The 22,897-nt window shown below is 42.6% G+C and overlaps 1 protein-coding gene across 6 annotated transcripts in view; it reads left to right on the top strand.

Annotated features, from left to right (window-relative positions):
- RHPN1 (rhophilin Rho GTPase binding protein 1) overlaps nt 1-17,804 on the top strand; it is a 96,025-nt gene extending 78,221 nt beyond the window's left edge. For all 6 annotated transcript variants that reach the window (XM_075581461.1, XM_075581460.1, XM_075581462.1 and 3 more), the window contains 7 exons: nt 964-1,120; nt 2,538-2,657; nt 5,244-5,438; nt 7,836-7,912; nt 8,526-8,672; nt 12,292-12,450; nt 16,943-17,804. In XM_075581461.1, the coding sequence (XP_075437576.1) occupies nt 964-1,120; nt 2,538-2,657; nt 5,244-5,438; nt 7,836-7,912; nt 8,526-8,672; nt 12,292-12,450; nt 16,943-17,140 (1,053 nt within the window). In that variant the 3' untranslated portion in view covers nt 17,141-17,804. The remainder of the gene's footprint in view (nt 1-963; nt 1,121-2,537; nt 2,658-5,243; nt 5,439-7,835; nt 7,913-8,525; nt 8,673-12,291; nt 12,451-16,942) is intronic.
- The last annotated feature ends 5,093 nt before the right edge of the window (nt 17,805-22,897 follow it).

Raw genomic sequence — 22,897 nt, 5'->3', positions numbered from 1 at the left:
TATATTGATCCAGAATAAATCCACAACACCATAGGGGGTAATGAGTAAGTATTGACGCTGATCCTGTGGTATGGTTTCCTTAATGGGGACCTATATTCCCTGAAGGGACTGGGCAAAGGAAATAATCCCTGCACAGAACCTCATTTGGGATGGGCCCTGGAACACTCATATGTCACACGTGTATATCAGATTGAATAAAGTCTGTTACTCACAGTATTGAAGTCTCCCCATCCAGCTGGTGTGTGAAGCGTGCTGCTGCTTGTAGAAGATCCAAGTAAATAGCCATATAGAGAAAGGCGCACAGCAAAAGGAGAGAGTGGGTCAAAACTGCTAAAAAAAAAAACCTTTATTGGTCCATAAAAGAGAGGGGGAGGTACAAAAACCCTCCTACATGTTTCGTGCACCAAGCACTTTATCAAGGAGTAACTTTGATAAAGTGCTTGGTGCATGAAACATGTAGGAGGGTTTTTGTACCTCCCTCTCTCTTTTATGGACCAATAAAGGTTATTTTTTAGCAGTTTTGACCCCCTCTCTCCTTATGCTGTGCGCCTTTCTCTATATGGCTATTTATGTAAACACTTTCACACTTTGTAAATCTTGTCTTTGTAAATATTAGCATTTGGATAGCTATAGAGTGAGATTTGAGTACTATTCCTATAGCACTATTGATTTCAGTCAGTTCTCTCTGTTCCTGTGATGTCATTGAAAAGGCAAGAAGCCAGAGTGTACAATGCAAATTACGCTGAACATATTACAGACCACGGGGATACCTTATCCAACAGTGTAACCCAAAGCAGCCAAACTTTACCAATTGGAGTTCCATTTTTGGCCTTTTATTTCCCATTTACTTGAATGGGCTGTAGCCTGTACAGTATATCGCAGCACGGAAGGTGTCTTATGGAGCAGCACTTCATAAGAAAGTAAATATGGCCCTCAATCATTTTACCTATTTAACAATTATAGGTTGAAGATGTCTATTCATTAGTATATCGGACAATGACTCACCCACCGGTAAAAGACTACGTCCCGTTCTCCTGGACCACCATGGTCCGTGTCAAAGCCGAGCACTTCAAAGCACTGTCCCACTACCATGCTGCCAATGCACTTTGTGATTATTCTAGTAAGTACCGTGTATCTATGTTACCTCCTTCATTGAACTCATTTCGTTCCGCTCATGTAGAGGTTGTTTAACTGATATCAGAACGTGGCACTGCATTATAACATCAGCATTTTGAAATGCTTCATTCGCCCTTTTAGCTCTTACTGCGTTGGAGGTCCAGAGATAGTGTGACCCCAGCATTGAAAAGGTTCAATATTTAACTGCCTCCACTGAAACCTACAGCGGTCTGAACCAAATAGCCACACTTTCCAATGTTAACTTTTAACTTTATTTACAATGATTTAGAGCAGAGTTTCCCAACCTTTTTCTTACATTGTGTACCCCCCGCTAGAATACATCTGTTCTGCAAATTCCTAATTAAGCTCCTGGATGTATAAACATTTGAATTTGCAAAGGTCTGTTTTAAAGTCCTTAATCAAATACCTTCTATATGAATATTTAAACGTTTGGTGCATAGCCCTTATATAGTGCATTTTGTACAATTTAGGCAAGGAGTAATAAGGGAGGTTTTTTTTGGCAACCAGCAGAATTGGAGGTACTGGAAATGTATGCAACAATCTGACGCCTGTACATTGAGCAGATATCACGCATTATAATTGGTATTTATGATGAAACATTAGAAGGGGACTGGGAATGACCCTCTCTTTGCCCCCTGGTTTATCCTTGACTTTCAGTTAAATTTGCACTTCCTTGTTTGGTTTACCTGCCTCTGATCCTATGATGTCACTGAAGACCCACAAATACAAGAACCATAGAGTTTAATACAGGCATACCCCGGTTTAAGGACACTCACTTTAAGTACACTCGCGAGTAAGTACATCTCGCTCAATAGGCAAACGGCAGCTCACGCATGCGCCTGTCAGCACGTCCTGAACAGCAATACCAGCTCCCTACCTGTACCGAAGCTGTGCGCAAGCGGGGAGACTATAGAGCCCGTTACACATGCGTTATTTACATCCGTTATGCACGTATATGACGATTGCAGTACAGGACATGCATCGATAAGTGGGGAAAGGTGGTGCTTCACTTTAAGTACATTTTCGCTTTACATACATGCTCCGGTCCCATTGCGTACGTTAATGCGGGGTATGCCTGTATGAAAATACACAAACACATGTGAGTCCTTATCCCTTGAATTCTATGCCTGTTTTTCTTTCTGGGATCTGGTATTTTTGGGTTATTTGTATTTGATGACTTGGGAACCAGAGCGCAAAGTAGGAAGTGAGGACCTGACTGAAATAAATGGTAAAAAGAGACCTTCAGTTTGGATATAGTTTTAGCTTTCCAGATGCTACCGAAAGCTACAGAAGCTGTTTGTGTTACAATAAGTGCACTTCAAGTATTCCCATGAGATGCTTGTTGATCTGGTGGAGCTTATTTGTTTTATAACCGTCATTGTTTTTTGTTTTTTCCCCAGCTGCATCTGAAGCTGAAGTCATTGAGCACGAAAAGGCCTTTCTTCAGTTCCATGTCGCCATGCCAGAGAACCCTTCAATTAGCTACATACTGCAAGACCAAGAGGAACGAAGAAAACTAGGTCACTTTACCTCTTGTATAATTACCATAGCAAGTTGAATGTCATGTTTCCAGATAAATGAATAACCATGCTTGCTGCTTCTGAACATGTTTTCTATTTCCCCAGGCAATTTGAATGAGAGAAATAACTCCCCTTTAAAGACTAATTACAGAATAGCTGGTACTAATGCACTTGTCCAGAAATAGGAAAATACACAACAGACCAGTAATAACAATGAGGAAAGTGGATTTACTCCATCACATCCCATTAAATAGTTTTGTCCAGCAAGGACCTCACCAACATATTAGTATCAAATTGAACTATCACAATCTACATTACCAAGTAAAATAGTTTTACAATAGTTATAATCAGCTGGAGATGAAATCGCAGTGGTGAGGAAGATGTCCTACGATCAGATCACTTTGCCTTGACAAACCGATCGCAGGGTGTGGGATGTTCTTCCTGCTACTGTATGAGTTTGGGGGGATGACTAGTCTGTCTGCAATACTGCTGCTACAGTATCTTGTGCACGCAAAACGAACACTGGTTTCCTTGTGATGCATTTTGAAATCTCACATTTTTGTCTCTATATTCTATCATCTCTGTAACAAAACGTACACGTAAACATGCCCTCCAAGTGATTTTCATTTATGCAATGAGAAGTTGTTTAAATTGTGTTGATCTGTTTGAAGGTTTTGTATTTCCCCCTTCACAGTCCTTTTATGGCATTATATCAAAAACATTATGGCTAAAAGATGGTATAATATTTTAGAACTAGAGTACAAACCCTCAATACTCCTGTATTATCAGTGTTTTAGTAAACACTGCCACCCTGTGCAACTCTTTGTAATAACAGCTTCATGAAAGAACAGAGGAGACTCGGATAGAAGTACCAGAAAGGGATTATGCAGTGTCACGGGAGACCAGCACTTTTAATACTTTCACCTTCCGGGATCAATTCACTAGGCAGAACAAGGTAGTGGAATAAAATGAGGGTTATTCTGGTGAGACCAGCAGACATACAAATGATACACAAAATACAGAAGAATACACACGTAACTGGGGTTCTGGGGGGGGGGTCTTTAGCCTCGACTGTGCAGGGCACCTGCTTCAGAAGGCCAAGGCCTCGCTGCACGCGTCAGCACGGCCGCCTTGTTTTCCGGTGGCGCGTGCAAGTCACTGCACCGCGGTTTGTGTAGGCCATCACACAGACACAAGCACCTCAATTAACAGCACAGCAGCAGCCCCACAGAACTGAGGACTAATTTTCACACACACAACACCTCCCTCCCCCCACCCAACAATCTGCTTAGTATAGTACCACGTATCCTAGATGTTTTAGTGGTATGTTGCTCCTTGTTACTATTGCAGAGTTTATAGTATTGCTTTGCACTTGTAGTGTATTAATCCTTAGGATGCAGGTGTGCAGTTGGCTGAGAGGCACTCCACAGCGTCATTCGGCAGTCACACAGCACAGCACTGCTCAGATGAGCCCAGCCCTCCTCTGCCACTTCTTCTCTAGCTGGCTGGCTGCTGTTGCTCCCTCAGCACCCGGCACCAGCCAATCAGAATGGTGGCTCGTCTGGCTGTCTTCGTCAGAGGAGGGGGCGTGTCGAACCGGCTCAAAAAGTCGAGCAAGCGGGAAATATGAATTGACTAATGGGAACTGTGCCTACGAGCAGCAGCTTCCCCCAGCCAGCCTGTGGCTTCCTGCTGGGCAGGATCCACCAGGTCTGGCAGACAAAGTTTCTCCCCTGCAGGGAGCCCGTGTTCTCCGGATCTAGTAATCTGACCTTCCCCGCTCACCAAACTGTTCAACACCTCTCACCTGCAGACATCGTGGCGCCTATTTAGGTGCCAGGTCTGTCTGTTGAGAGATGAATACACACTGTTTAACACATATTAAACTTATGGGAACATTATACATGTGGGGGAAATGGGACTGGGATACTGGGGACCGAAAAACAGGGTTTTGGGAGAAACTTTGTAGCCCGGTGTAATTCACTTTGCGTACCCGCAGAACCTGCCTGCTCGTCGGGTAGAATTACGGGACTACCGGTAACTTTGTTTCTTGTCCTCCCACACGGGTTTTGAATGCATTTTTACCCAAAGATCCCACTTGAAACTCCAACTCCCGGAATCCCACGTTTATTACATCACAGGAAATATTTATAACACTCGGAGCAGATTTAGGATATACACACACTGTCCCTGACTTATGGTGCTTCTAAGCTGCCAGAGACCAACGGTTTTCAGGGGTAACCAGCCGAGCTTCACCTTTATTATGAAGACTGGCTACCCTTACCGTCACATGCAGTGTTTAGTTATTTGAAACTCGGGTGCAGATTCCTTTCAGAGAATTATAGATTAATATAAAAGTGGTGTGCTTGGATCCACAAAACACATACCTGGTTATTTTTTTAGTTTTATTGTAATCTATGATCTTTATTTAATTACCAGTGTTTTGTAACCTCATTCACATTATATGTGGGATCTTCTGTGAAATGAATTGTACTGCTCCAATAAACCACATCCCTGCTGAGGAAGTTCCCAGAACATTGTAAAACAATCATCAGTAAATATCTTCAAATCTACCTATATCTATAGGTAAGGCTCATTTGAAGAAGACCATCATGAAGCATGAAGAGGCTATGAGAATTCACGGGCTCTGCAAGATTCTGCGGAAGATGGACATCCTCCAGGAGGTCCTCACCCTGGCTCACAAGCGGTCTCTAAACAAGTACTCCGACATTGATCATGAGGAAGACTTCTTTGAGACTGGAGAGGCCCCTGACATTCATCGTAAGTGTATAGTTAAATTTCTTAGGTCATATTACTTCACTAGGAAGATGTCAGTTACAAATTCTAGTACTGGTATAACGTAATCATGAACAGGCTACTGTAGATCTCCATGGAGATAAAGTTGTGAGGCGGTGCATCTGCTTTCAAGGGGAACATTTGACCGGACTGCTGTATACTAGTACAAAAATAATTTTATTGGCACATAAAAAAGCAGCAAAGGAAAATCCTCTTGCGCGTTTCGCGCATGCGTCTGCGCTTTATCAAAAGCTCTAGCATACTGCAGTCCGGCCAAGTGTCTTCCTTCAAAGCAGATGCACCGCCTCACAACTTTATATCCATATTGATTCTTCTTCGGCAGGAGCACGCAACAATTTGAGGACCCACGGAACGGAGTGAGTAAATACCTTCAAAAATATTACTCACCACATTATAGATGGTTACCATAATGCTGTGATATTGCGGAGTTAACATTTTTTGCCATAAGGATTTGGCTGCTGTAGTTAACCTGCTTGCAACGTGGGAGTTTTTATGAGTATATCAAATGCTTTTTTGTGAACTCCGTGATTATGACTGACAACGTGGGACATTTCCTCTGTCTAATTATATTGTCTGGGACTCTTTATACATACTTTATCCAGATGTATTCACCCCCTGCAAATTATTCACATTTTATTGGCAATTGAGTGTACCTCACGACGCTTTCAAATTAGACTTTACATGTGGAATCTACAAAAAACAACTCCAAAGGGATAAAGTTAGGAAAAGCATATCGAATATAAAGTAGTAAGATTTACCAAGAAACATAGAAATTCTCTGTTGCATAAGTATTCAACCCCTTTGCTACTGCAACCCTAAATCAGCTTGGGTGCAAATTGAATTTGAAAGGTCACAAAATGAGTGAAATGGTTTCTGCCTGTGTGTAATCAAAGTGGTTTAACTTGTAGATAGTGTCCCTCTGGTATATAAAGACTTTCTAACTGAAACTCACAATAGTGATCCAGCACTGCAACCAGGAGCTTTCAAAACAAGTCGGGGATAAAGTGGGAGAGAGGCACAGAGTAGGAGAATGGTACAAGAACATTTCAAAGGTGCTGATTATGCCCCTCAGCACAGTGACGTTGATCATTAAGTAGTGGAAGATACATCATACCACCCAGACACTGCCCAGATCAGGTCGCCCTCCCAAACTGAGCAGCCCGGCAAGCAGGAAACTGGTTCTCTATGTTACTCTGAAGCCAACAGTGATCATGGCCACCCTCCATATCCATCTCTCTGACCCCATCCTCCCAAGCTAAAAGCCTTTTACCTGTGGATTTGGAGTGGAGCCCGTCCAGGCAGCAGACACAGGAAGGTGGGATCGACTTCCAGGTCAGACCGCTGGGGCGCGCTCCTGCCCTCCTCTGCTGCCGCCATTGTCCTCCATCTTCCGGAGCTCTGCAACAGGCACCATCCCCCACCATCTGCTGCTTCCAAAAATATAGGATAATTCAGTGTCCTGTGACAGTGTCCTGACATCAGTTTCCGCGACAACTGGACAGGGAGTTTTAAAAAGAGACAATCCCGCACCACTTTCTCTGTTTTGAGATATCACCTCCAGCCCTAAACCCAATTTTCTTGGTGAGGCCTTAACGAATGTAATCTGTCAGATGTCATAATGTTTCCCCTCTGTTTTTATCCTGCAAATAATCTGAATAAACAATGGATGTAATTAGTATGTAAGACTAATAGTCTTACATACTAATTACATCCATTGTTTATTCAGATTGAATAGAATATGGTTGAATCAAACATGAAGGAGAGAATCAAGAACATGCAATTTGGGTTGCCCCTTGTACAAGGCGACATAAAAAAGAGAGCAATAACAGCATGGGTGCTACAGGCAGGACACCTAGTCAGGGTACTAGCATAAATGGAAAATGGGGGAGCCGTGCACACCAAAAAAGAGATGCAGAGAAATTAATGCAAAAGTAATTTATTGACTAAAAACAGTCACAAAAAGATTTTTGTGACTGATTTTTAGTCCTTAAATGACTGTTTTGCATAAAATCCTCTGCATCTCTTTTTTGGTGTGCACGGCTCCCCCATTTTCCATTTAGACTATTAATATGCCCAGTGCTCGATAAATGCACTCACCCAATCGCCTGAGGCGAGTGCATTTTGGCCGCTGGCTCCTTGTGATCTTGGGCAAGTCACTTTATCTCCCTGTGCCTCAGGCACCAAAAACATACATTGTAAGCTCTTCAGGGCAGGGACCTGTGCCTGCAAACTTGATTTCCTTTTTGTTTCTGCAGAAAATTAAAAATATATAGAGGGGGTGGGGCTGAGGCAGGGCTAGATGGCGAGTAGCTTTTTTTGGTTAATTTGTCAAGCCCTGAATATTTTTATTTTTTCAAACAGCAAAAACACATCAAAGTCCAGAGATAAAAACACCAACTTTCTCCAATGTGAAAGTAACAGACATTTTCCATCGACTGGTAAGTTTATGCGGTGTAAATACAAGTAGCTATGGCAGAAGAGGCTTTTATAGAGATAACGTAATATATTGTGTACTATACTAGTGAGGTTGCCATGTTTATTGCATGTATGATGAAGATCCAATAAATTCTGTGAGATGGGCAGTACAATGAATAAAGCGTTTGTTGGAACTCTCCATCAGAAAGCAGTAACACAGGAACCAACACTTCGTTTGTGAGCATACTGTACGTACAGTAATATTTAGTTAAAGAGACCAAGCAACTAGCGTCATTTTGTAGATACATTCATTTTGTAGATACATTCATTTTGTAGATACATTCATTTTGTAGATACATTTTTTTGTAGATACATTCATTTTGTAGATACAAATGTGTGTGTTTGCTTACAATGATCACATGCTTAATTGTAAATCCTTTTATAGAACAATGTTTATATAATATTTGTTGCATAATTACAACATTGGTCCAGTCATTCAGTCTGTTTTGCAGCAGACTTTGCTATGCAGATTTCCAGTGCAGAGAAAATGAGTACTTAACATGCATTGTTATGTTTGTGCAGCTTTAGATTCTATTGGTAAGGAAGCACTATGACCTTTTCTTTCCCCCCCCCAAGGGTCCTCTCTCACTGTTTTCTGCTAGACACAAGTGGCGGCCTGTACAGAAAGTCCACCTGGAGAAGGGAGACGGGGGCTTCGGGTTCACCCTGAGAGGGGATGCTCCTGTCCTCATTGCTGGAGTGATAGCTGGTGGATGTGCAGCTGTATGTATAAAAACAAACTCACGGTCGCATCCATGGTCAGAAGTCCCATTATATAGATATAAAACCTAAATGTAGCCAGATTCATTGTACGCTTTGGTGTGACATGGTGGGGCTTATCGCCGTATGCTGCACCAAGCGTTGCCATTGAGTTCTAGGATAACTTTGTGATATTCTGCTTTATTCTACCGCTAGGAACAATGACCCTGGCTACAGTACATGTGTACCAAGATGTGCTATATGCTCTTTAATACCCACAACCAAACTCCTATTCCAAATTATTAAAGGTGAGATCTTACTATGGCACAAATGTATTTCCCCCCCTCATATGTATAGAGTCATTCATTCCTATGTCCACTGCAAAATATGTATCTCCGTCTGTAATTGATTTTCTCAAAAACGAAAGCTTCATCTGATTTGTGCTCCGATGTATCTTGTTCTGTACTCACAAGCCTGGAAGCTGCAAAACTGACCAGCATGTCTTGTACTGTATGAATGATAAGTGTGTAAATAACACTTTGCTGCACACTCGGGAAGGTCTGAATGGCACATTGGAAGGCTGCTGGGAACATGATAGGCCTTTGCCTGCATATATAGAATGCTTTTGCTGCTGGAAATGTCTACATAATACCGCTTTGCATGTTCTTCCTGAAGTGCTTTGGTTCACAATTTGCTTATTTAGAAGAAAGAGGCAGTACAATGCTAATTAAACATGTGAAATGGGGGAGGGAAAAACGAAGCACTATATCCAACGCTGATTAAGCAGTAATAAAACCAACAGGAGTACGTTCCCATAAAAATAAAGCTATTTAATGAATCAAAATATATAGTACAAAACACACCAACGCGTTTCGGACTTAGACAGTCCTTTATCAAGGTTAAATAGAAGATTACCTACAAACGGAGGCACACTCAACCCTGGGATACTGGAAACATTGGACTTGCTACTTATGGTGGATAAAGAATCCCAAGTGAGTTTATTCCAGGTTGTCCCTATTTTTCTTGTCTATAAGCAAAGGATGTTTCATCTACTGGTCACCGGCAGGTGTTTCTGAATTTATCCTTACCGCCTTGTCATGTGGGATTATATTCAACCGGGCTGCATCCTTTGGGACATTTAAGTACTTAAGTATTATAGGGTTGTTTTTCCATTCATATCTACAATTTCTTGTTACTACGGATTTGTCTTGAGAGCACCACACATTTTTTCCTAATTAAACATGTGAGGCTGATTTTATTTGTGTGGCAGACTTTTTAAGATTGTTTCCTATGTTCTAACCCAGTGGCGTTCCTTTATGTCAGTCACAGAAGATTTCATTCATTTGTCAAATGATTCATTCATTTTTCTCTTTGTTTAATGCCGTCCCCTTGTTCTGGGATTTCTTTTGACTCTATAAAATATTTTCTTTTTGAGTTTACTTGGGGGTCCCTCAGAGAAAAAAAAGTAAGTGTGTGCCGAGCACGTGCATTTTAAGTGAAACGTCTTTCTCTTTTGTCACTGTTTTGTCACAGAAATTGTATTTGTGATGGTGATGTTTTTAATTAAAAATCAAAACACAATTTCAGTGCGAAAACGCAAAGACGTTTGACTTAGAATGCGTGTTTTAGCTATTTGCACGTCTATATTTATAGTAACTGTGAATTCCTCGTGTGTGTGTGTGCATGCGTCAGTGAGTGTGTATATCACTGTGTGTGTGTGTGTGTGTGTGTGTCAGTGTGTGTTTGTCGCTGTTTGAGTCTTCCTAGTGTGGCTCTGGGGTGGAAGGTGCGCTCAGCATGTCCTGCAGGCTCTCCCCCCCTCCCCTCTCCGAGGACACCGCGCTCGGCGCTCTCAGCCCCCCTCCCTCCGAGCTACGGGACACAGCACGCTCAGCGCTCTAACCCCCTTGCTCCCAGATCTCGCAGCCCCGGTCTGAAGTGGAGGAGATCTCGGGGGAGTCGGGCACGTGTGTGTGTGTCTCCTCCCCGGTGATTGGTGGGAGCTGGCAACACTGACGTCGCTGATGGCCTCTTCTGCCAACAGTGACGTCACTTCCTGCACTGTACTTCCGTCACCGTCAAGGCAATTTACTGCCAGGGAAATTTTCACGTGGTAGGTGGCGCTAAAGAAGTTTCACTTCAAAAATGGTCTTTCATTCTTCATGATGCACTCGTTTTACTTTGCCATATACTGTATACTTTTATTTTTTTAATACTTCTATTTTATTGGTTTTACAAGCAATTCAATACACACAGAACTGTGAATGGTACAGGGGGAAGGGGACATGGGAAAGGGTGTACAGAAGGAAAAAAGGCTAGGGGAGGGAAAAGGGGTGCGGGCGGCAAGGGTTCTTGGCTCGAATCAATATTTCAGTTGCATGTTGGTGCGTGGATAGAGCGACCAGACGTCCCGGTTTAGCTGCTTTTTTACGGGCTGTGTCCCGATTCTCTGTGCCACTGGTGAGTGCCGACTGCATGCGCAAAGAGCGCTTGCTGATCGTGCATACGTGATCAGCCGTTCCCGACTGTTTGCGTGCATGCACGCTTTGCACTTGTCCGCTGTGTATGCGCAATCGGTACTTGCTAGCTGCTCTTGCGCATGCTCGACTGGCAAGCTCCCAGCGCGCGTGCGCATGAGCGCCTGGCATACGGCGTTTGTGCACGAACAGCCGGGAAGTGCCGATTGCGCATTTGGGTTGGCAAGTGCCCTTCATGCATGCGCATTTGGCAAGCATCAACTGCGCATGCGTGAGATTTGTCCTGTTTTTTGCCGGGACAAATCTGGTCACGCTATGCATGGAGTCTAGATGGCATCACAATTACAATACAGGTAGGTACATTTTAGATAGGTACAGGTAAATACCAAGTGGGCATCTATGGCACTCTGCTCCAGAGAATACAATGGCCCCAGAGCAACTATCGAACACTGATCCTAATGGGCCTGCGGCCTGGTTGGGGGCTGACGACTTCATAGTGTAAGAAAGAGAGGGTGGGGGGGGGTGGCTATGTATGGAGTTAAAGTAGGACTGAGGAGTTATTTAGTACTTTGGCAGTTACGCCTCGGATACTGTGGTATATCACACTTGACAAAGGGCTGCTGCCCGAAACGTCGAGTCTCTTCAGGTGAGTGTGTCGGCTTTATAAGAGTTTTTTCTATTTGTGCACTAGGTCACTTTATGCAATTACTATTTGTATGCGATAACCTCTTTGCATATGCACACTTCAATATAATAATAATTTTTTTCCAAGAATGGTATGCTTCTCATCTTTATATGGTTAAGATAGAAATCAGTTTCCCCGCTATTTGCTTCTATTTATCGGCCACGGCTGTCACACCCTCTGGAACCAAGAGCAAGAGTTTCTCGGAAAGCCGTCATTCTCTCCATTTGGATAACATACCAAAGTGTGTATTTATTTTATACCATAGAAGGGAGGTCTGTTTTTTCCAGTGTTGGGCTATAGCACATCTTGTTGCCATTGTGGCATTTGAGATCCATTTATTTGTGTGTTTGTCAAAGTCCTGGGAAGGTACATTTAATAAACATAACCAGGGGTTCAGAGAAACCCAGGACATTCTTGGTCAGTTTGACTTTGCAATATTTTTTTATTTATCATTTCAAAAAGTATCATTTTGATGTTTCAGCAAGCCGGCGTGAAGGAGGGGTGTTACATTGTCTCTGTGAACGGTGAGGACTGCAGATGGTCTAAGCATGCGGACGTGGTCCAGTTGTTGAAGAGCGTGGGGAAGGAAGGGGTGGACATCGACGTGGTCACATTCCAGAATTCAGACTTGCAGAATATGGTAAAGAAATAATTACTTTGTTCACTTCTGCACCTACGTTTTTGAGTGATTAACTCATAGAACATTTGTAATATTCAAGCAATACCGACCTTCTAAAATTCTGCTGCTCCCAGTGTCACCATGTTGAACTTTTAAAGATTTTGCAAATTGAGAAGGCACGAAAACTAGGTCATGTTTGCATAATGGGTTATTTTTAATTATCGAAACATAGACTGGATCAATGAGATTAGCATTACAACGAAAGTAAACAGTTTTTGGGGTTCTAAAATACAATTGCACGACCCAAATTATTGAGGAACCAACCAGGAGAGGGGCATTACTGGATTTGGTAATATCAAACAATGTAGACGTAATAGAAAATATTCAAGTCTGGGAACATTTGGGGAAACAGTGACCATAACATGGTCTAATTTTAAATAAATTTTAGAAAATAAAATATAGGACCCTTTCAGTGTGAAATAGGTAGATTATTGGGGATAAGGAAAAAACAGAGGTATTAAATTATTTGCCTCTATATTTGCCAGGGAGGAATCTGTTGCAAAAATAGTGCGCAGGAGGAAGCCACAACCTCTATATTAATGAACAATTGGTTAACTGAGGAAGACATCATAAGCGGCTTGATAAAATTAAAGTAAATAAGGCACCTAGCCCCAATGGCATACTGTACATCCAAGAGTTCTTAAGGCGCAAAGTCCAGTAATGGCCAAACCATTACATTGAATATTCAAGGACTCCATTTCCACAGGCACAAGATTGGTGTAAAGCAGACGAGGTGTCTATATTTTAAAAGGGAGCTAGATTGCAACTGGGGAATTACAGACCTGTAAGCCTGTATAGGTAGAGGGAAGCTTCTTGAAGGTTTAGTACAGGATAATCATGAATACCTAATGGGAAACAAAATGATTAATAATTGCATGGATTTATGAAGGAGAGGTTGCGTCAAACTAACCTTATTAGATTCTTGGTGGAGGTAAGTAGGCATTTAGACCAGGACAATGCAGTTGATGTGGTCTACTTAGTTTTCAAAGGCTTTTAATATGGTTCCACACGAGGTTTGTGTACAAAATAAAGAAAATTGGATTCAGTAAAAATATTTGCGGAAGACAGTACATATTACCTGCTCCTTACTTTAGAAGTATGCTGCTGATAAAAGGATTGGCCTTACCTATATGGAAAACAAAGGACAGTTCCTGCTCTCCTATCAATTGGGCTAAAATATACAAGTGACATGTTTACATTCAGAACCTAAGTGTGTGTAACAAAGATCAAAAGATGCAACCAAAAGACTCCTTTGTCACACAGACTAAATGTAAACATGTCACACGTACAGTATATTTTAGCCCAATTAGTAGGAGCGCAGGATCTGTTCTTTGTTTTCCAAAAATATCTGCACCTTTATAGAAAACTGGTTGAATGATAGACCACAGAAAGTTGTCCTAAATAAAACCTTTTCAGGTTGGGCTAAGGTTGTGAGTAGAGTACCTCAGGGATCGGTACTGGGACCCCTGCTTTTTAACTTGTTTATTAATGACCTTGAGGTTGGCATCGAGAGCAAAGTCTCCATCTTTGCTGATGACACTAAATTGTGTAAGGGGCGCTATATAAATGGTATAAATAAATAAGGTGGTAAAATGAGAGCAGGATGTCATTTCTCTCCAGAAGGACTTGGACAGACTGGAAACGTGGGCAGGTAAATGGCAGATGTTTAATACAGACAAATGTAAGGTTATGCATTTGGGAAACAAGAATAAAAAGGCGACTTACAAATTAAATAGGGATAAATTAGGGGAATCCTTGATGGAGAAGGATTTAGGAATGTTGGTAGACAGCAGGCTTAGCAATAGTGCCCAAAGTCATGCAGTAGCTGCAAAGGCAAACAAGATCGTAGTCACGGGAGACTAAGACTTTTAACACTTATTTATATTGGTACCGGGATCATTCACTATTCAAAACAAGGTAGTAAAAACAAAATGCAGTTTACTGGGGGTCTGAGGGTGAAATGTAGGCTCAGATAGGTGCAGGGCGCCTGCTTCGGAAGGCTTACCCTGACCGGGATATACCGCCGGTTCTCCTGGTCCTCTTTTCGGCTTCAGTTCCCAGCCGCGCCCGCTACGTTCAATTCTCAGAACTTGGTCCTCGCGTCTGACTTAGTCTCCGCAGGTCAGACTTTCCTGGCTGCAAAACGAAGCCGGTTGCTCTGCTATTTGTGACAGAACAACTTTGAAAAGCCGCCCTAGCTTCAGCGACACCAAGTCACTAGATCGTCTGGTTCTCTGACTGGGGCATCTCCTTACATAACCCCCGCTGTTCTATGTTCAGCATGGAGGAAGGAGGAGCGACCAATCAGAGTGTGGAAATTCCCTCCCATTAGCCAATATGAATAGGGGCTCGTCCTTTGGCTGACGTCAGAGGAGGAGGCGTGCTAAGCCGGCTCGGGATGCCCCGTGGGCGGGACATATGATTTCATGAATGAGAAACGCGCCCACATTCTACCGCTTCCCCCAGTCAACCCATTGCTACCTACTGGGCAAGCTCCACTGGGTGGCAGACCAGGGGGTCCTCCCCACAGGGGGTCTCTGTTCTCTGGACTCAGTACTCCGCCCGGCCACTTAACACCCCAACACCTCTCAACATCCCGTCTCCTCTTTAAACTCCGATGTTTATCCAGACTTCATGGCACCTATATGGATGCCCGGGCTGACTGAATATACATTTATAGTAAATGCACATATGTAATAAAACATACTTAATCCATAGGATAACTTGGGGAGACCCATATATGTAAGGGAAATAGGACTGGGATATCTGGGCTCGAAAACCAGGAGTTTGGGGGACACCAGGCAGCTCCGGTTTACTTCAACTCGCGTACCGGCAAATCATGCCTGCACGCCGGGGAGTATTAGGGCAATACCGGTAACTGGCCCCTGAACTCCTGCAAACAAAGCTGCATTTCTACCCAAATATCCCACCTAAAACTTACATATAGTACGGGCAAAGGGAACATGAAAAGTGGAAAAGCAGGGGACACTTTAACTTTTACATGCGATAATACATGGCCCCTGGGGTAACCAGCTGGGCTTAACCTTTATTGTATAGCCTAGTTACCCGCCTTCCAATCTTATCTTACATTAATGCAGCAATACTACTGTGACAGTAAGGAGGTAACCAGGCTCTCAATAAAGCTCAAGCTCATTCATGGTTACCCCTGATCCATATATATGGGTTCAAGAGAGTTAGCTATGGACCCAGTAACAGTGTGTCTTTCAATCCGGAGTTGTTGGTTCCCCTAAAAATGTACCTAGGAATCATGCCTGATTCCTGGATACATGTAGGAACATTGTCCCGGCAATACCTCCCCTTGAAAATGCTTGCGCGACTCACCGCTATGGTTCCCTGCTTCAGCATAGTCCAGAAAGGTAAATGGGGAACAGGGATGAAAAGTGTCCCTGTAGCTGAGGGGGGGGGGAAGTGGGGGGCGAAATGCACCTTTTAAGCACCAACTTGGCAACAACACGTCCTCCAAGGAATCTTCTGTGCAGCTAAAGGCAATCAGAGAAGGGGGCTCCGAACGAGTGGAAACAGGAGATTTCACATTCCTTGGTCTGCATATTATAGCCCTTTGAGCACACTTATTTCTATTTGCAAACCTCTTTACTTCAATTAGATTAATTATAGCAAAGGGGGAGGCCTTGTGTTGTGTAAACAGATATAATTTAACCACATGTAAGAAATCAATGTATGAGTATACATTTTGTATAATGAAGCAGTCGCAGTTCAAATTTTATTTAAAAAAACTTGCCCCCCGAATCTGTACTTTTAACACGAGCATTACGCAGTCATATAAAATTTATTTTTTTCTACAGTATGTTGGTGAAAGCAGCTGATGCTTTAGTGTTTATTTTTTAATTTTTACTTGGTTTATAATTCCAGTCCTGAGCTGCCAGAGATGTTGCTTGTGAATTTAATTGAGGGAGTTTAATAGCAAATGCTATGTGGCAAAAATATGCAATCCTTCAGATCTATGTATACATTTATAGAAAAAAAGCTTCTCTTTTTTTTTTTTTTTTTTTTTTTTTCATACAGCAAATGAAAACTTTGTTTATTTAGTTCCATACATTTGATGTAAGTTTTCAGCCAAGAAGGTTTTCCTTCAGCCTCAGATCCGGCAGAGTTTTCTGGTACATAAGGGAAGAAAAGAAAGAATAGAGGCATATATTTTTATATATCTCCTAACTCGTCCCCAAGTCTTATTGTGAAATCCATAAAATAGGCGCATATTACCTTCGTACATCCATTCTACGAGACGCAGGGACAAAAATGCCTCTTGTGGAATCAATTAAGCTCCCAAATTAACTTGATACATTGAACTTCAAGTGGATATGATCCTGAAACGCACAAATGAGTTGAACATACAGTAGTTTTGTTTTATTTATAAATGCCCGCTAAAGGTGTGTTAGTTATTAATGTGATTCTATTTTCATTCTTCTTGGAGGTGGTGGACAAGAAGTCGTCCATGTTGACATCTGGCGAACTTCTGAAAGGCAACAAAGACAACAGCAGGAAGACCATAATTAGCAGCAGGAGCGCCAGCACATTACTAATGTGGAACAAGAAGAGTAACGCCAGCAAGGGCAGCAGCACCTTCAATCTCCCCTTCAGTGCTGTCCAGAATAATGAGTCCATGTATTGACTCTGGCCTCCAAACTGCGAATAGCTGCAGTGAGAAGCTGCAAAAACCTCATTCCTGTAATGGAATACCCAGAAGCCTGTGCAAAGTGTTTACTCTTATGAGTAAATTCAAGCAGGCGAGTAGAATTGCTGGACTTAGCTAAGAATGCAATTAACCTGCATAGCATTTAATGAGTAGGTGAATTGAGCTTTAGTAATCACATTAATGCTGCAGAAACCCGGATTCATTGCAAGGTGTTCTAGCAGAGCCTGCTGAATCCCGTGAGTGGAAGCGTCGGTGCCACGATGGAGAGATCGGTTCGGCTTCTTCAGCTGGGAGAACTGAAATGGAACTTTGTATTTGTGAAGTTGGGAGTTTTTTGTCTTATTTGTAACGTCAAAATAAGATTATAAATGTGTCTGATTTATTTATTAATGGAATTATGGTTGCATTGCGTAAAGACTGTGCTTATTGCGCACATTAGATACACTTTGCAGCACAGAGCTGCTTTGTATTGTGATCATTCTGTGATATGAAAATAATATTTTGGTGGCCTCGTTTCCTTTGGTTGTGTTGGACTCTGTATGATGAAGTATGATTTCTTGACTACTGTCTTCTGTCTCACTTTCCATACATACTGCACATGTAAAATAACAAATAAAAAGCAGATTAGTGTCAGCATATATTCAAGCATTGTGGTTATTTATTTACCATGAAGGGTCTAAGATCTCTTTCTGAATAGGTCTGGGAAGGGAATCAGTGGGGCACAATATCCAGTGAAACTAGGTTGTTTAATTCCTACTGCGGCTGTAATGAGCTGTCAATTATATAACAATGTATTCCAGAGATATTGGGCCATATTTACTAAGTGGTGCTACTCCCACAAGACCTTCCGTGCTGCAAGGCACTGTAGCCTCATTCAAGTAAACGGACATAGAGCATCATATTTATTAAGTGCTATTTCTCAATAAGACCCCTTCTGTGCCGGAAGACCGCTTTCGGAGGTGTCATACTCTGCACCAATACTGCAATTGACTCATATGGAAACTGATATTATAATGGGACAGGTTGTATTGTCTCTGGGAACAGTGAATCCTGCTACATCTGTACTTCACAGCCAATCTGTGTAATAGCCTCCCTACAACTGCGGTAGAGACCGACAAAGGGGAATTCATAAAAAGCTTGCTTTGGTTGGACAGAAGACGATCCTAAATCTTAAAGGATCAAGTGGGCTCTGAGCTTTTACAGCAGATATCATTTGAGGGCAGATAAGAACCCCTTGGTCCACACAGTGGGCCTAATTTCGGGCTCTTGGGGGGCCCGCTCTCTAGGGTAAACAATGCATATTTTTGTGAGCAGCGTGGAATGCGCATGCGCGAAGAGCACTTCCTGACTTCATGCCCGTTCGGCACTTACCGGCTGCCCGTGCACATGCGCATTCGGCAAGTTCCAGTCGCGCATGCGCAAAAAAAACACTATCAAAATTTTGCCCGGGGGACCGCGCATGACTTGCTACGCCACTGCCTGCACCCACGTCAAGGTAAACACTATCGGCAGGTCCCTACACTACCAATTGTATACTGTCCTTTACCACTATACGCTGTGGGTTATTTCCTCCACTGCATAGACAAAAGAGGTAACCGAACAATATAGCCAACAGCATGGGATGTGTGACATGTATGCGGGCCTAAGTTAGCATTCACGGAGAGTGTTTCTCGAGCGTGTCGCACCTTTTTAACATTGTGTCCAGTATTTTTGGAGAAGCCACCTGGCAAACCTATGTCTGTATGACTTACAGTAAGTAAGTCATATTGCTTTGCCTTATTTCACTTTCCTTTCCTACAAAACCCTATATCTGTGTCTGGCTGAGAGCAACTCTAAGACTTTAATGACGTAATATGAAGATGGGTAACGTTGTCATAAAATAACAGGACTTTAAGCCTATGGTAATGAGTTGTAGTATGGGTAATTAGCTATGTGGGTTTGGCCTTAACCCCAGGGAAAATAATGTCCATTTCGGTCATACGTAAAGTCCGATAATTTGCTGTATATAACGGAGTTTAACGTATCTGGTCCCAAATCTACAGTGCTTATAAAATATCGCCTGCAGTGAACTACCTTCTTTTTAACACAGGGGGGCAGCATTGCTGCAGCCTGTGAGCAGACATTCTCTGTGTGGTTTTAAATACAGCTCCTTTGTTGAGTAAGCTTGCAGGACTGTACAGATACAGCATCAAACACTGTTTCTAGGTTGTGTGAGCTCCTCGCCACACCTGATCAATGATTATCAGGACAAGCAGAGTTCTCCTATCCTAAAAGTTCTTTCCTATTTGAGTGCTAAGGGGATGAGAATCCATCCTTGGTCATCACAAATAGGTCCTCAATGGAGTGTAATGGGCAATATTGATCATTTAAAGCTATTCAAGTGCTTTGTTCCATAGTATATGAATATTTAACAGAAGCATAAGGATTTAAATGTGGTGTGATCTACAAGTAAAGTATAACGCATGCATGAGCCATCCTGGCCATAAGACTCCGTATTAAAAGGTATAGAACAGAGCATTTGAGTGCTCTGTAATCTGTCTCTCTAGGTCAAGCCTGCACAACTCCAGTCCTCGAGGGCCAGGCCAGGTTGACTGAGCCACTAATTGAGCCAGCTGTGCTGATTTAAAGATATCCTGAAAACCTGACCTGTTTGCGGCCCTCGAGGACTGGAGTTGTGCAGGCCTGCTCTAGGTGTTTTGGGGTTGTGTGGTTTTTTTGCACATAAGACATTATTGGGGGGGAGTTGAATGTAATCCTATGCGAGTGATCTGCCTGCAAACCTCTACTGGAGTTAATCGTCCGCTTCGGACCATATTGATTTGGCGATGTACCTATCCCATACTCTACTAGAGCAGAGGTGTCCGACTCCAGTCCTCAAGGGCCACCAACAGGTCAGGCTTTAAGGACATCCCTGCTTCAGCACTGGTGGCTCAGTCTTTGACTTTGACTGAGCCACCTGTGCTGAAGCAGGGATATCCTTAAAACCTGACCTGTTGGTGGCCCTTGAGGACTAGAGTTGGACACACCTGTGTACTCTGAATATCAATATAACTTTTGGTTTTGACCTCTGCTTGTGCTATAGTGCAGTGCCACCAATCTTGTAGTTACAGTGCCATTGCGGCAAGCCTTGCACTTTTTTTCTCTCGCCGTAAAAAGTAATTATAACTATATGTAGATTATAACCCCACTGCTGCAAGAGAGGCCGGCAGCAGGGTGCAGTGCCATGCGTTTTCTAGGTCTCGGGGTTTTACAAACAGAATAGGGCCGCAGTGTAGGCACCGCGAGGCCAGATATCGCTGTGCAGGTCACGATATGTGCGGATTCAGAGTGGGTTCTGTCGCTTGTATCTGTTACACCTACTGTAGATGCAATCTACCTTTGTTTATCTTTCAAGATATTCAATATGAATAATACAGAGTTCACTGGGAAATAACTAAACAAATCAGAAATGCTATAGCTACCATGAAATGTGTGTGTGTGTAGTAGTGGTAGTGGTAGTATATCATATCTGATTTGTTTTGTTATTTCCCAGTATAATATATAAATATTTATATTCACGTGTGTGTGTGTGTGTGTGTGTGTGTATATCCAAGAGGACAATATAGCAAATTATTATGTTAGTGACAGCCTACAGGAAAACATTTAATACAATTAAGATATAAGATTTGATGGGTTCCAGCTGACCGGAAAATAAAATCTAATTTCCAACATCTATTATATTCCTCCATTTTATCACGTGCTAAATGTGACAGATAATCCAGGGAATATATATATATATATATATATATATATATATATATATATATATATATACATACATATACTCTATTATATTGGAAGGACTCGTGCCACAAACCGTTAACAATCCTCAATTATTTAGGCAGTGACTCCCACTTCTACCTGCATTGCAGTAACCACAAAGCTCATAGGGGCTTATTTAATAAACTGAAAGTGCTGAAAGTTTGGTAAAATGCTGCGAACACATCACTATGTCACCAGTGCGCTGACTTGCATGCTACTTCTAGTCTCTGCAAAGAGAATTGTGAGCTCTGACCCGGCCAGCAGAACGCAGAGTTTAACTATTTGGCTTTGGAGCCTTTGCGAATGTTGGCATTTTTGCTACATTTCTGTGGTTTGTAACTACCCAATATTTGTTGCAAAAACAAATTATTTGCACATTTGATCCTCGCCAGCTGCAAAACATCCACATGTTATACCCACAAGTGCCAGCCACTGGGTAAATGGCTGTGCGGGCACATGTTACCGATCACCATAAGGTTAGCCCCAAGCTGTGTAATTGAAGTCCTTGTTGCTACTTCCCCAATCCCTAGTATGGGCCAGCTAACTACTGCAACAATACTAGACCGCCTTGCTGGCAAAGACCTCCATCAGCGAGCCCACGTAACACCTTACATGGGCTCAACGCCTCAACAACGCCACCACCTCAATTCCATCCTGTAGGCCCCTGTTAAAAAGGTCCAAATTGGTTTTTAAAAAGATGGACACCATCCGCTCCTCAAAAAAACGTCAACATTGTCTCCTTACCAAAGCGCACCACCACCCATTTGTGAAACCAAGTGACAAACCAACACGTTCAATTTTCTTCGACAGCTTTCCACTGCCCCCAGATCTGTAGGGGAACCCTCCAAACCTTCCTGGAAAATTGTAGTCCAGACTAGAATCCACTTTTAGTTTTTTTTACAGAGCCAAATCATGCTTTATATTTATAGTATTAATTAAATCAATGTTATTCAATTTCCCCAAATCCTTCCCACTGGCATGGACAACTTAGATACAGTAAAAGGGCCTGAAAAAAAATCCGTTTAACTTGTGTCTCCTGCACACCATCTTACTCTGACCTGGCGTAGAGGAAATCCCATAATGAATACAAAATAGACAGCCAAATGAGGATGAATCTGAATCTGGAAACGCCTGGATTTCCCTCAACCCAACCTCTTGGCTTCATTGAAACCCACATTAGCTGCCTCGGTTGCTGCCCCCTATACAGAACACGTGTTTAAAACTCCATGAAAACACAAACCCAAGTGAACCAAACATTTCTCAAAAATGTTTCTGAACGTGAGATCTTGTTAGCGGTCTTCCCTTCTCATGTACGTACTGCAACTTGGTACACGACCCTCCAAAGCAAAAGTATCTTTACTTCTAGCCGGGAACCACTCATCCTAAAGACCGCTCAATATCCCCTCCAGTCCCACCCGACAGCCGCCCCTGCCTTTAGTGCAGCATACACAGACAGGCACGTAGGGATTCACTTCCAACACTGGCTGTAATTATTTTTGTATTGACGTTGTTTATTTTTCTACTAACAATGTTGACAAAGAAACCCGAGGACCACTTTGCCCGTCTAATCTGTCAATATTTGATTCCTGCGTTTCCCTCCTCCCCCCCCCCGTACAAAAGGATGCCTTTGTCTATATCAAGCACTTATGAACTAAATGGCTGTATTGGCCATCTCTGTGGGGTGCTGTTCCCGGCATCCACTACTTTTACATTGTATAAGTATTTCCTCGTGTTATTTAGGGATTCCCTGTTATATTTGTACGTTTATATCACGCCCACTCTCTACTTCCTTCCTGGCGCCAAGGCTGTGTATATTTGTGTCTTTTAATGCCTCGTGCTTGATGATTTAAGCATTGCGCCATTTTAGGCTAAGTCGATGCTGCCGCAGAGCGCGCGGCGCGATCACATGGCCGTAAGGCATTGATTGCGCCC

This window comes from Ascaphus truei, chromosome 2 (genome assembly GCF_040206685.1).
Source record: "Ascaphus truei isolate aAscTru1 chromosome 2, aAscTru1.hap1, whole genome shotgun sequence".
Classification (NCBI taxonomy): Eukaryota; Metazoa; Chordata; class Amphibia; order Anura; family Ascaphidae; genus Ascaphus; species Ascaphus truei.
This window is presented reverse-complemented; position numbering and strand designations above follow the sequence as displayed.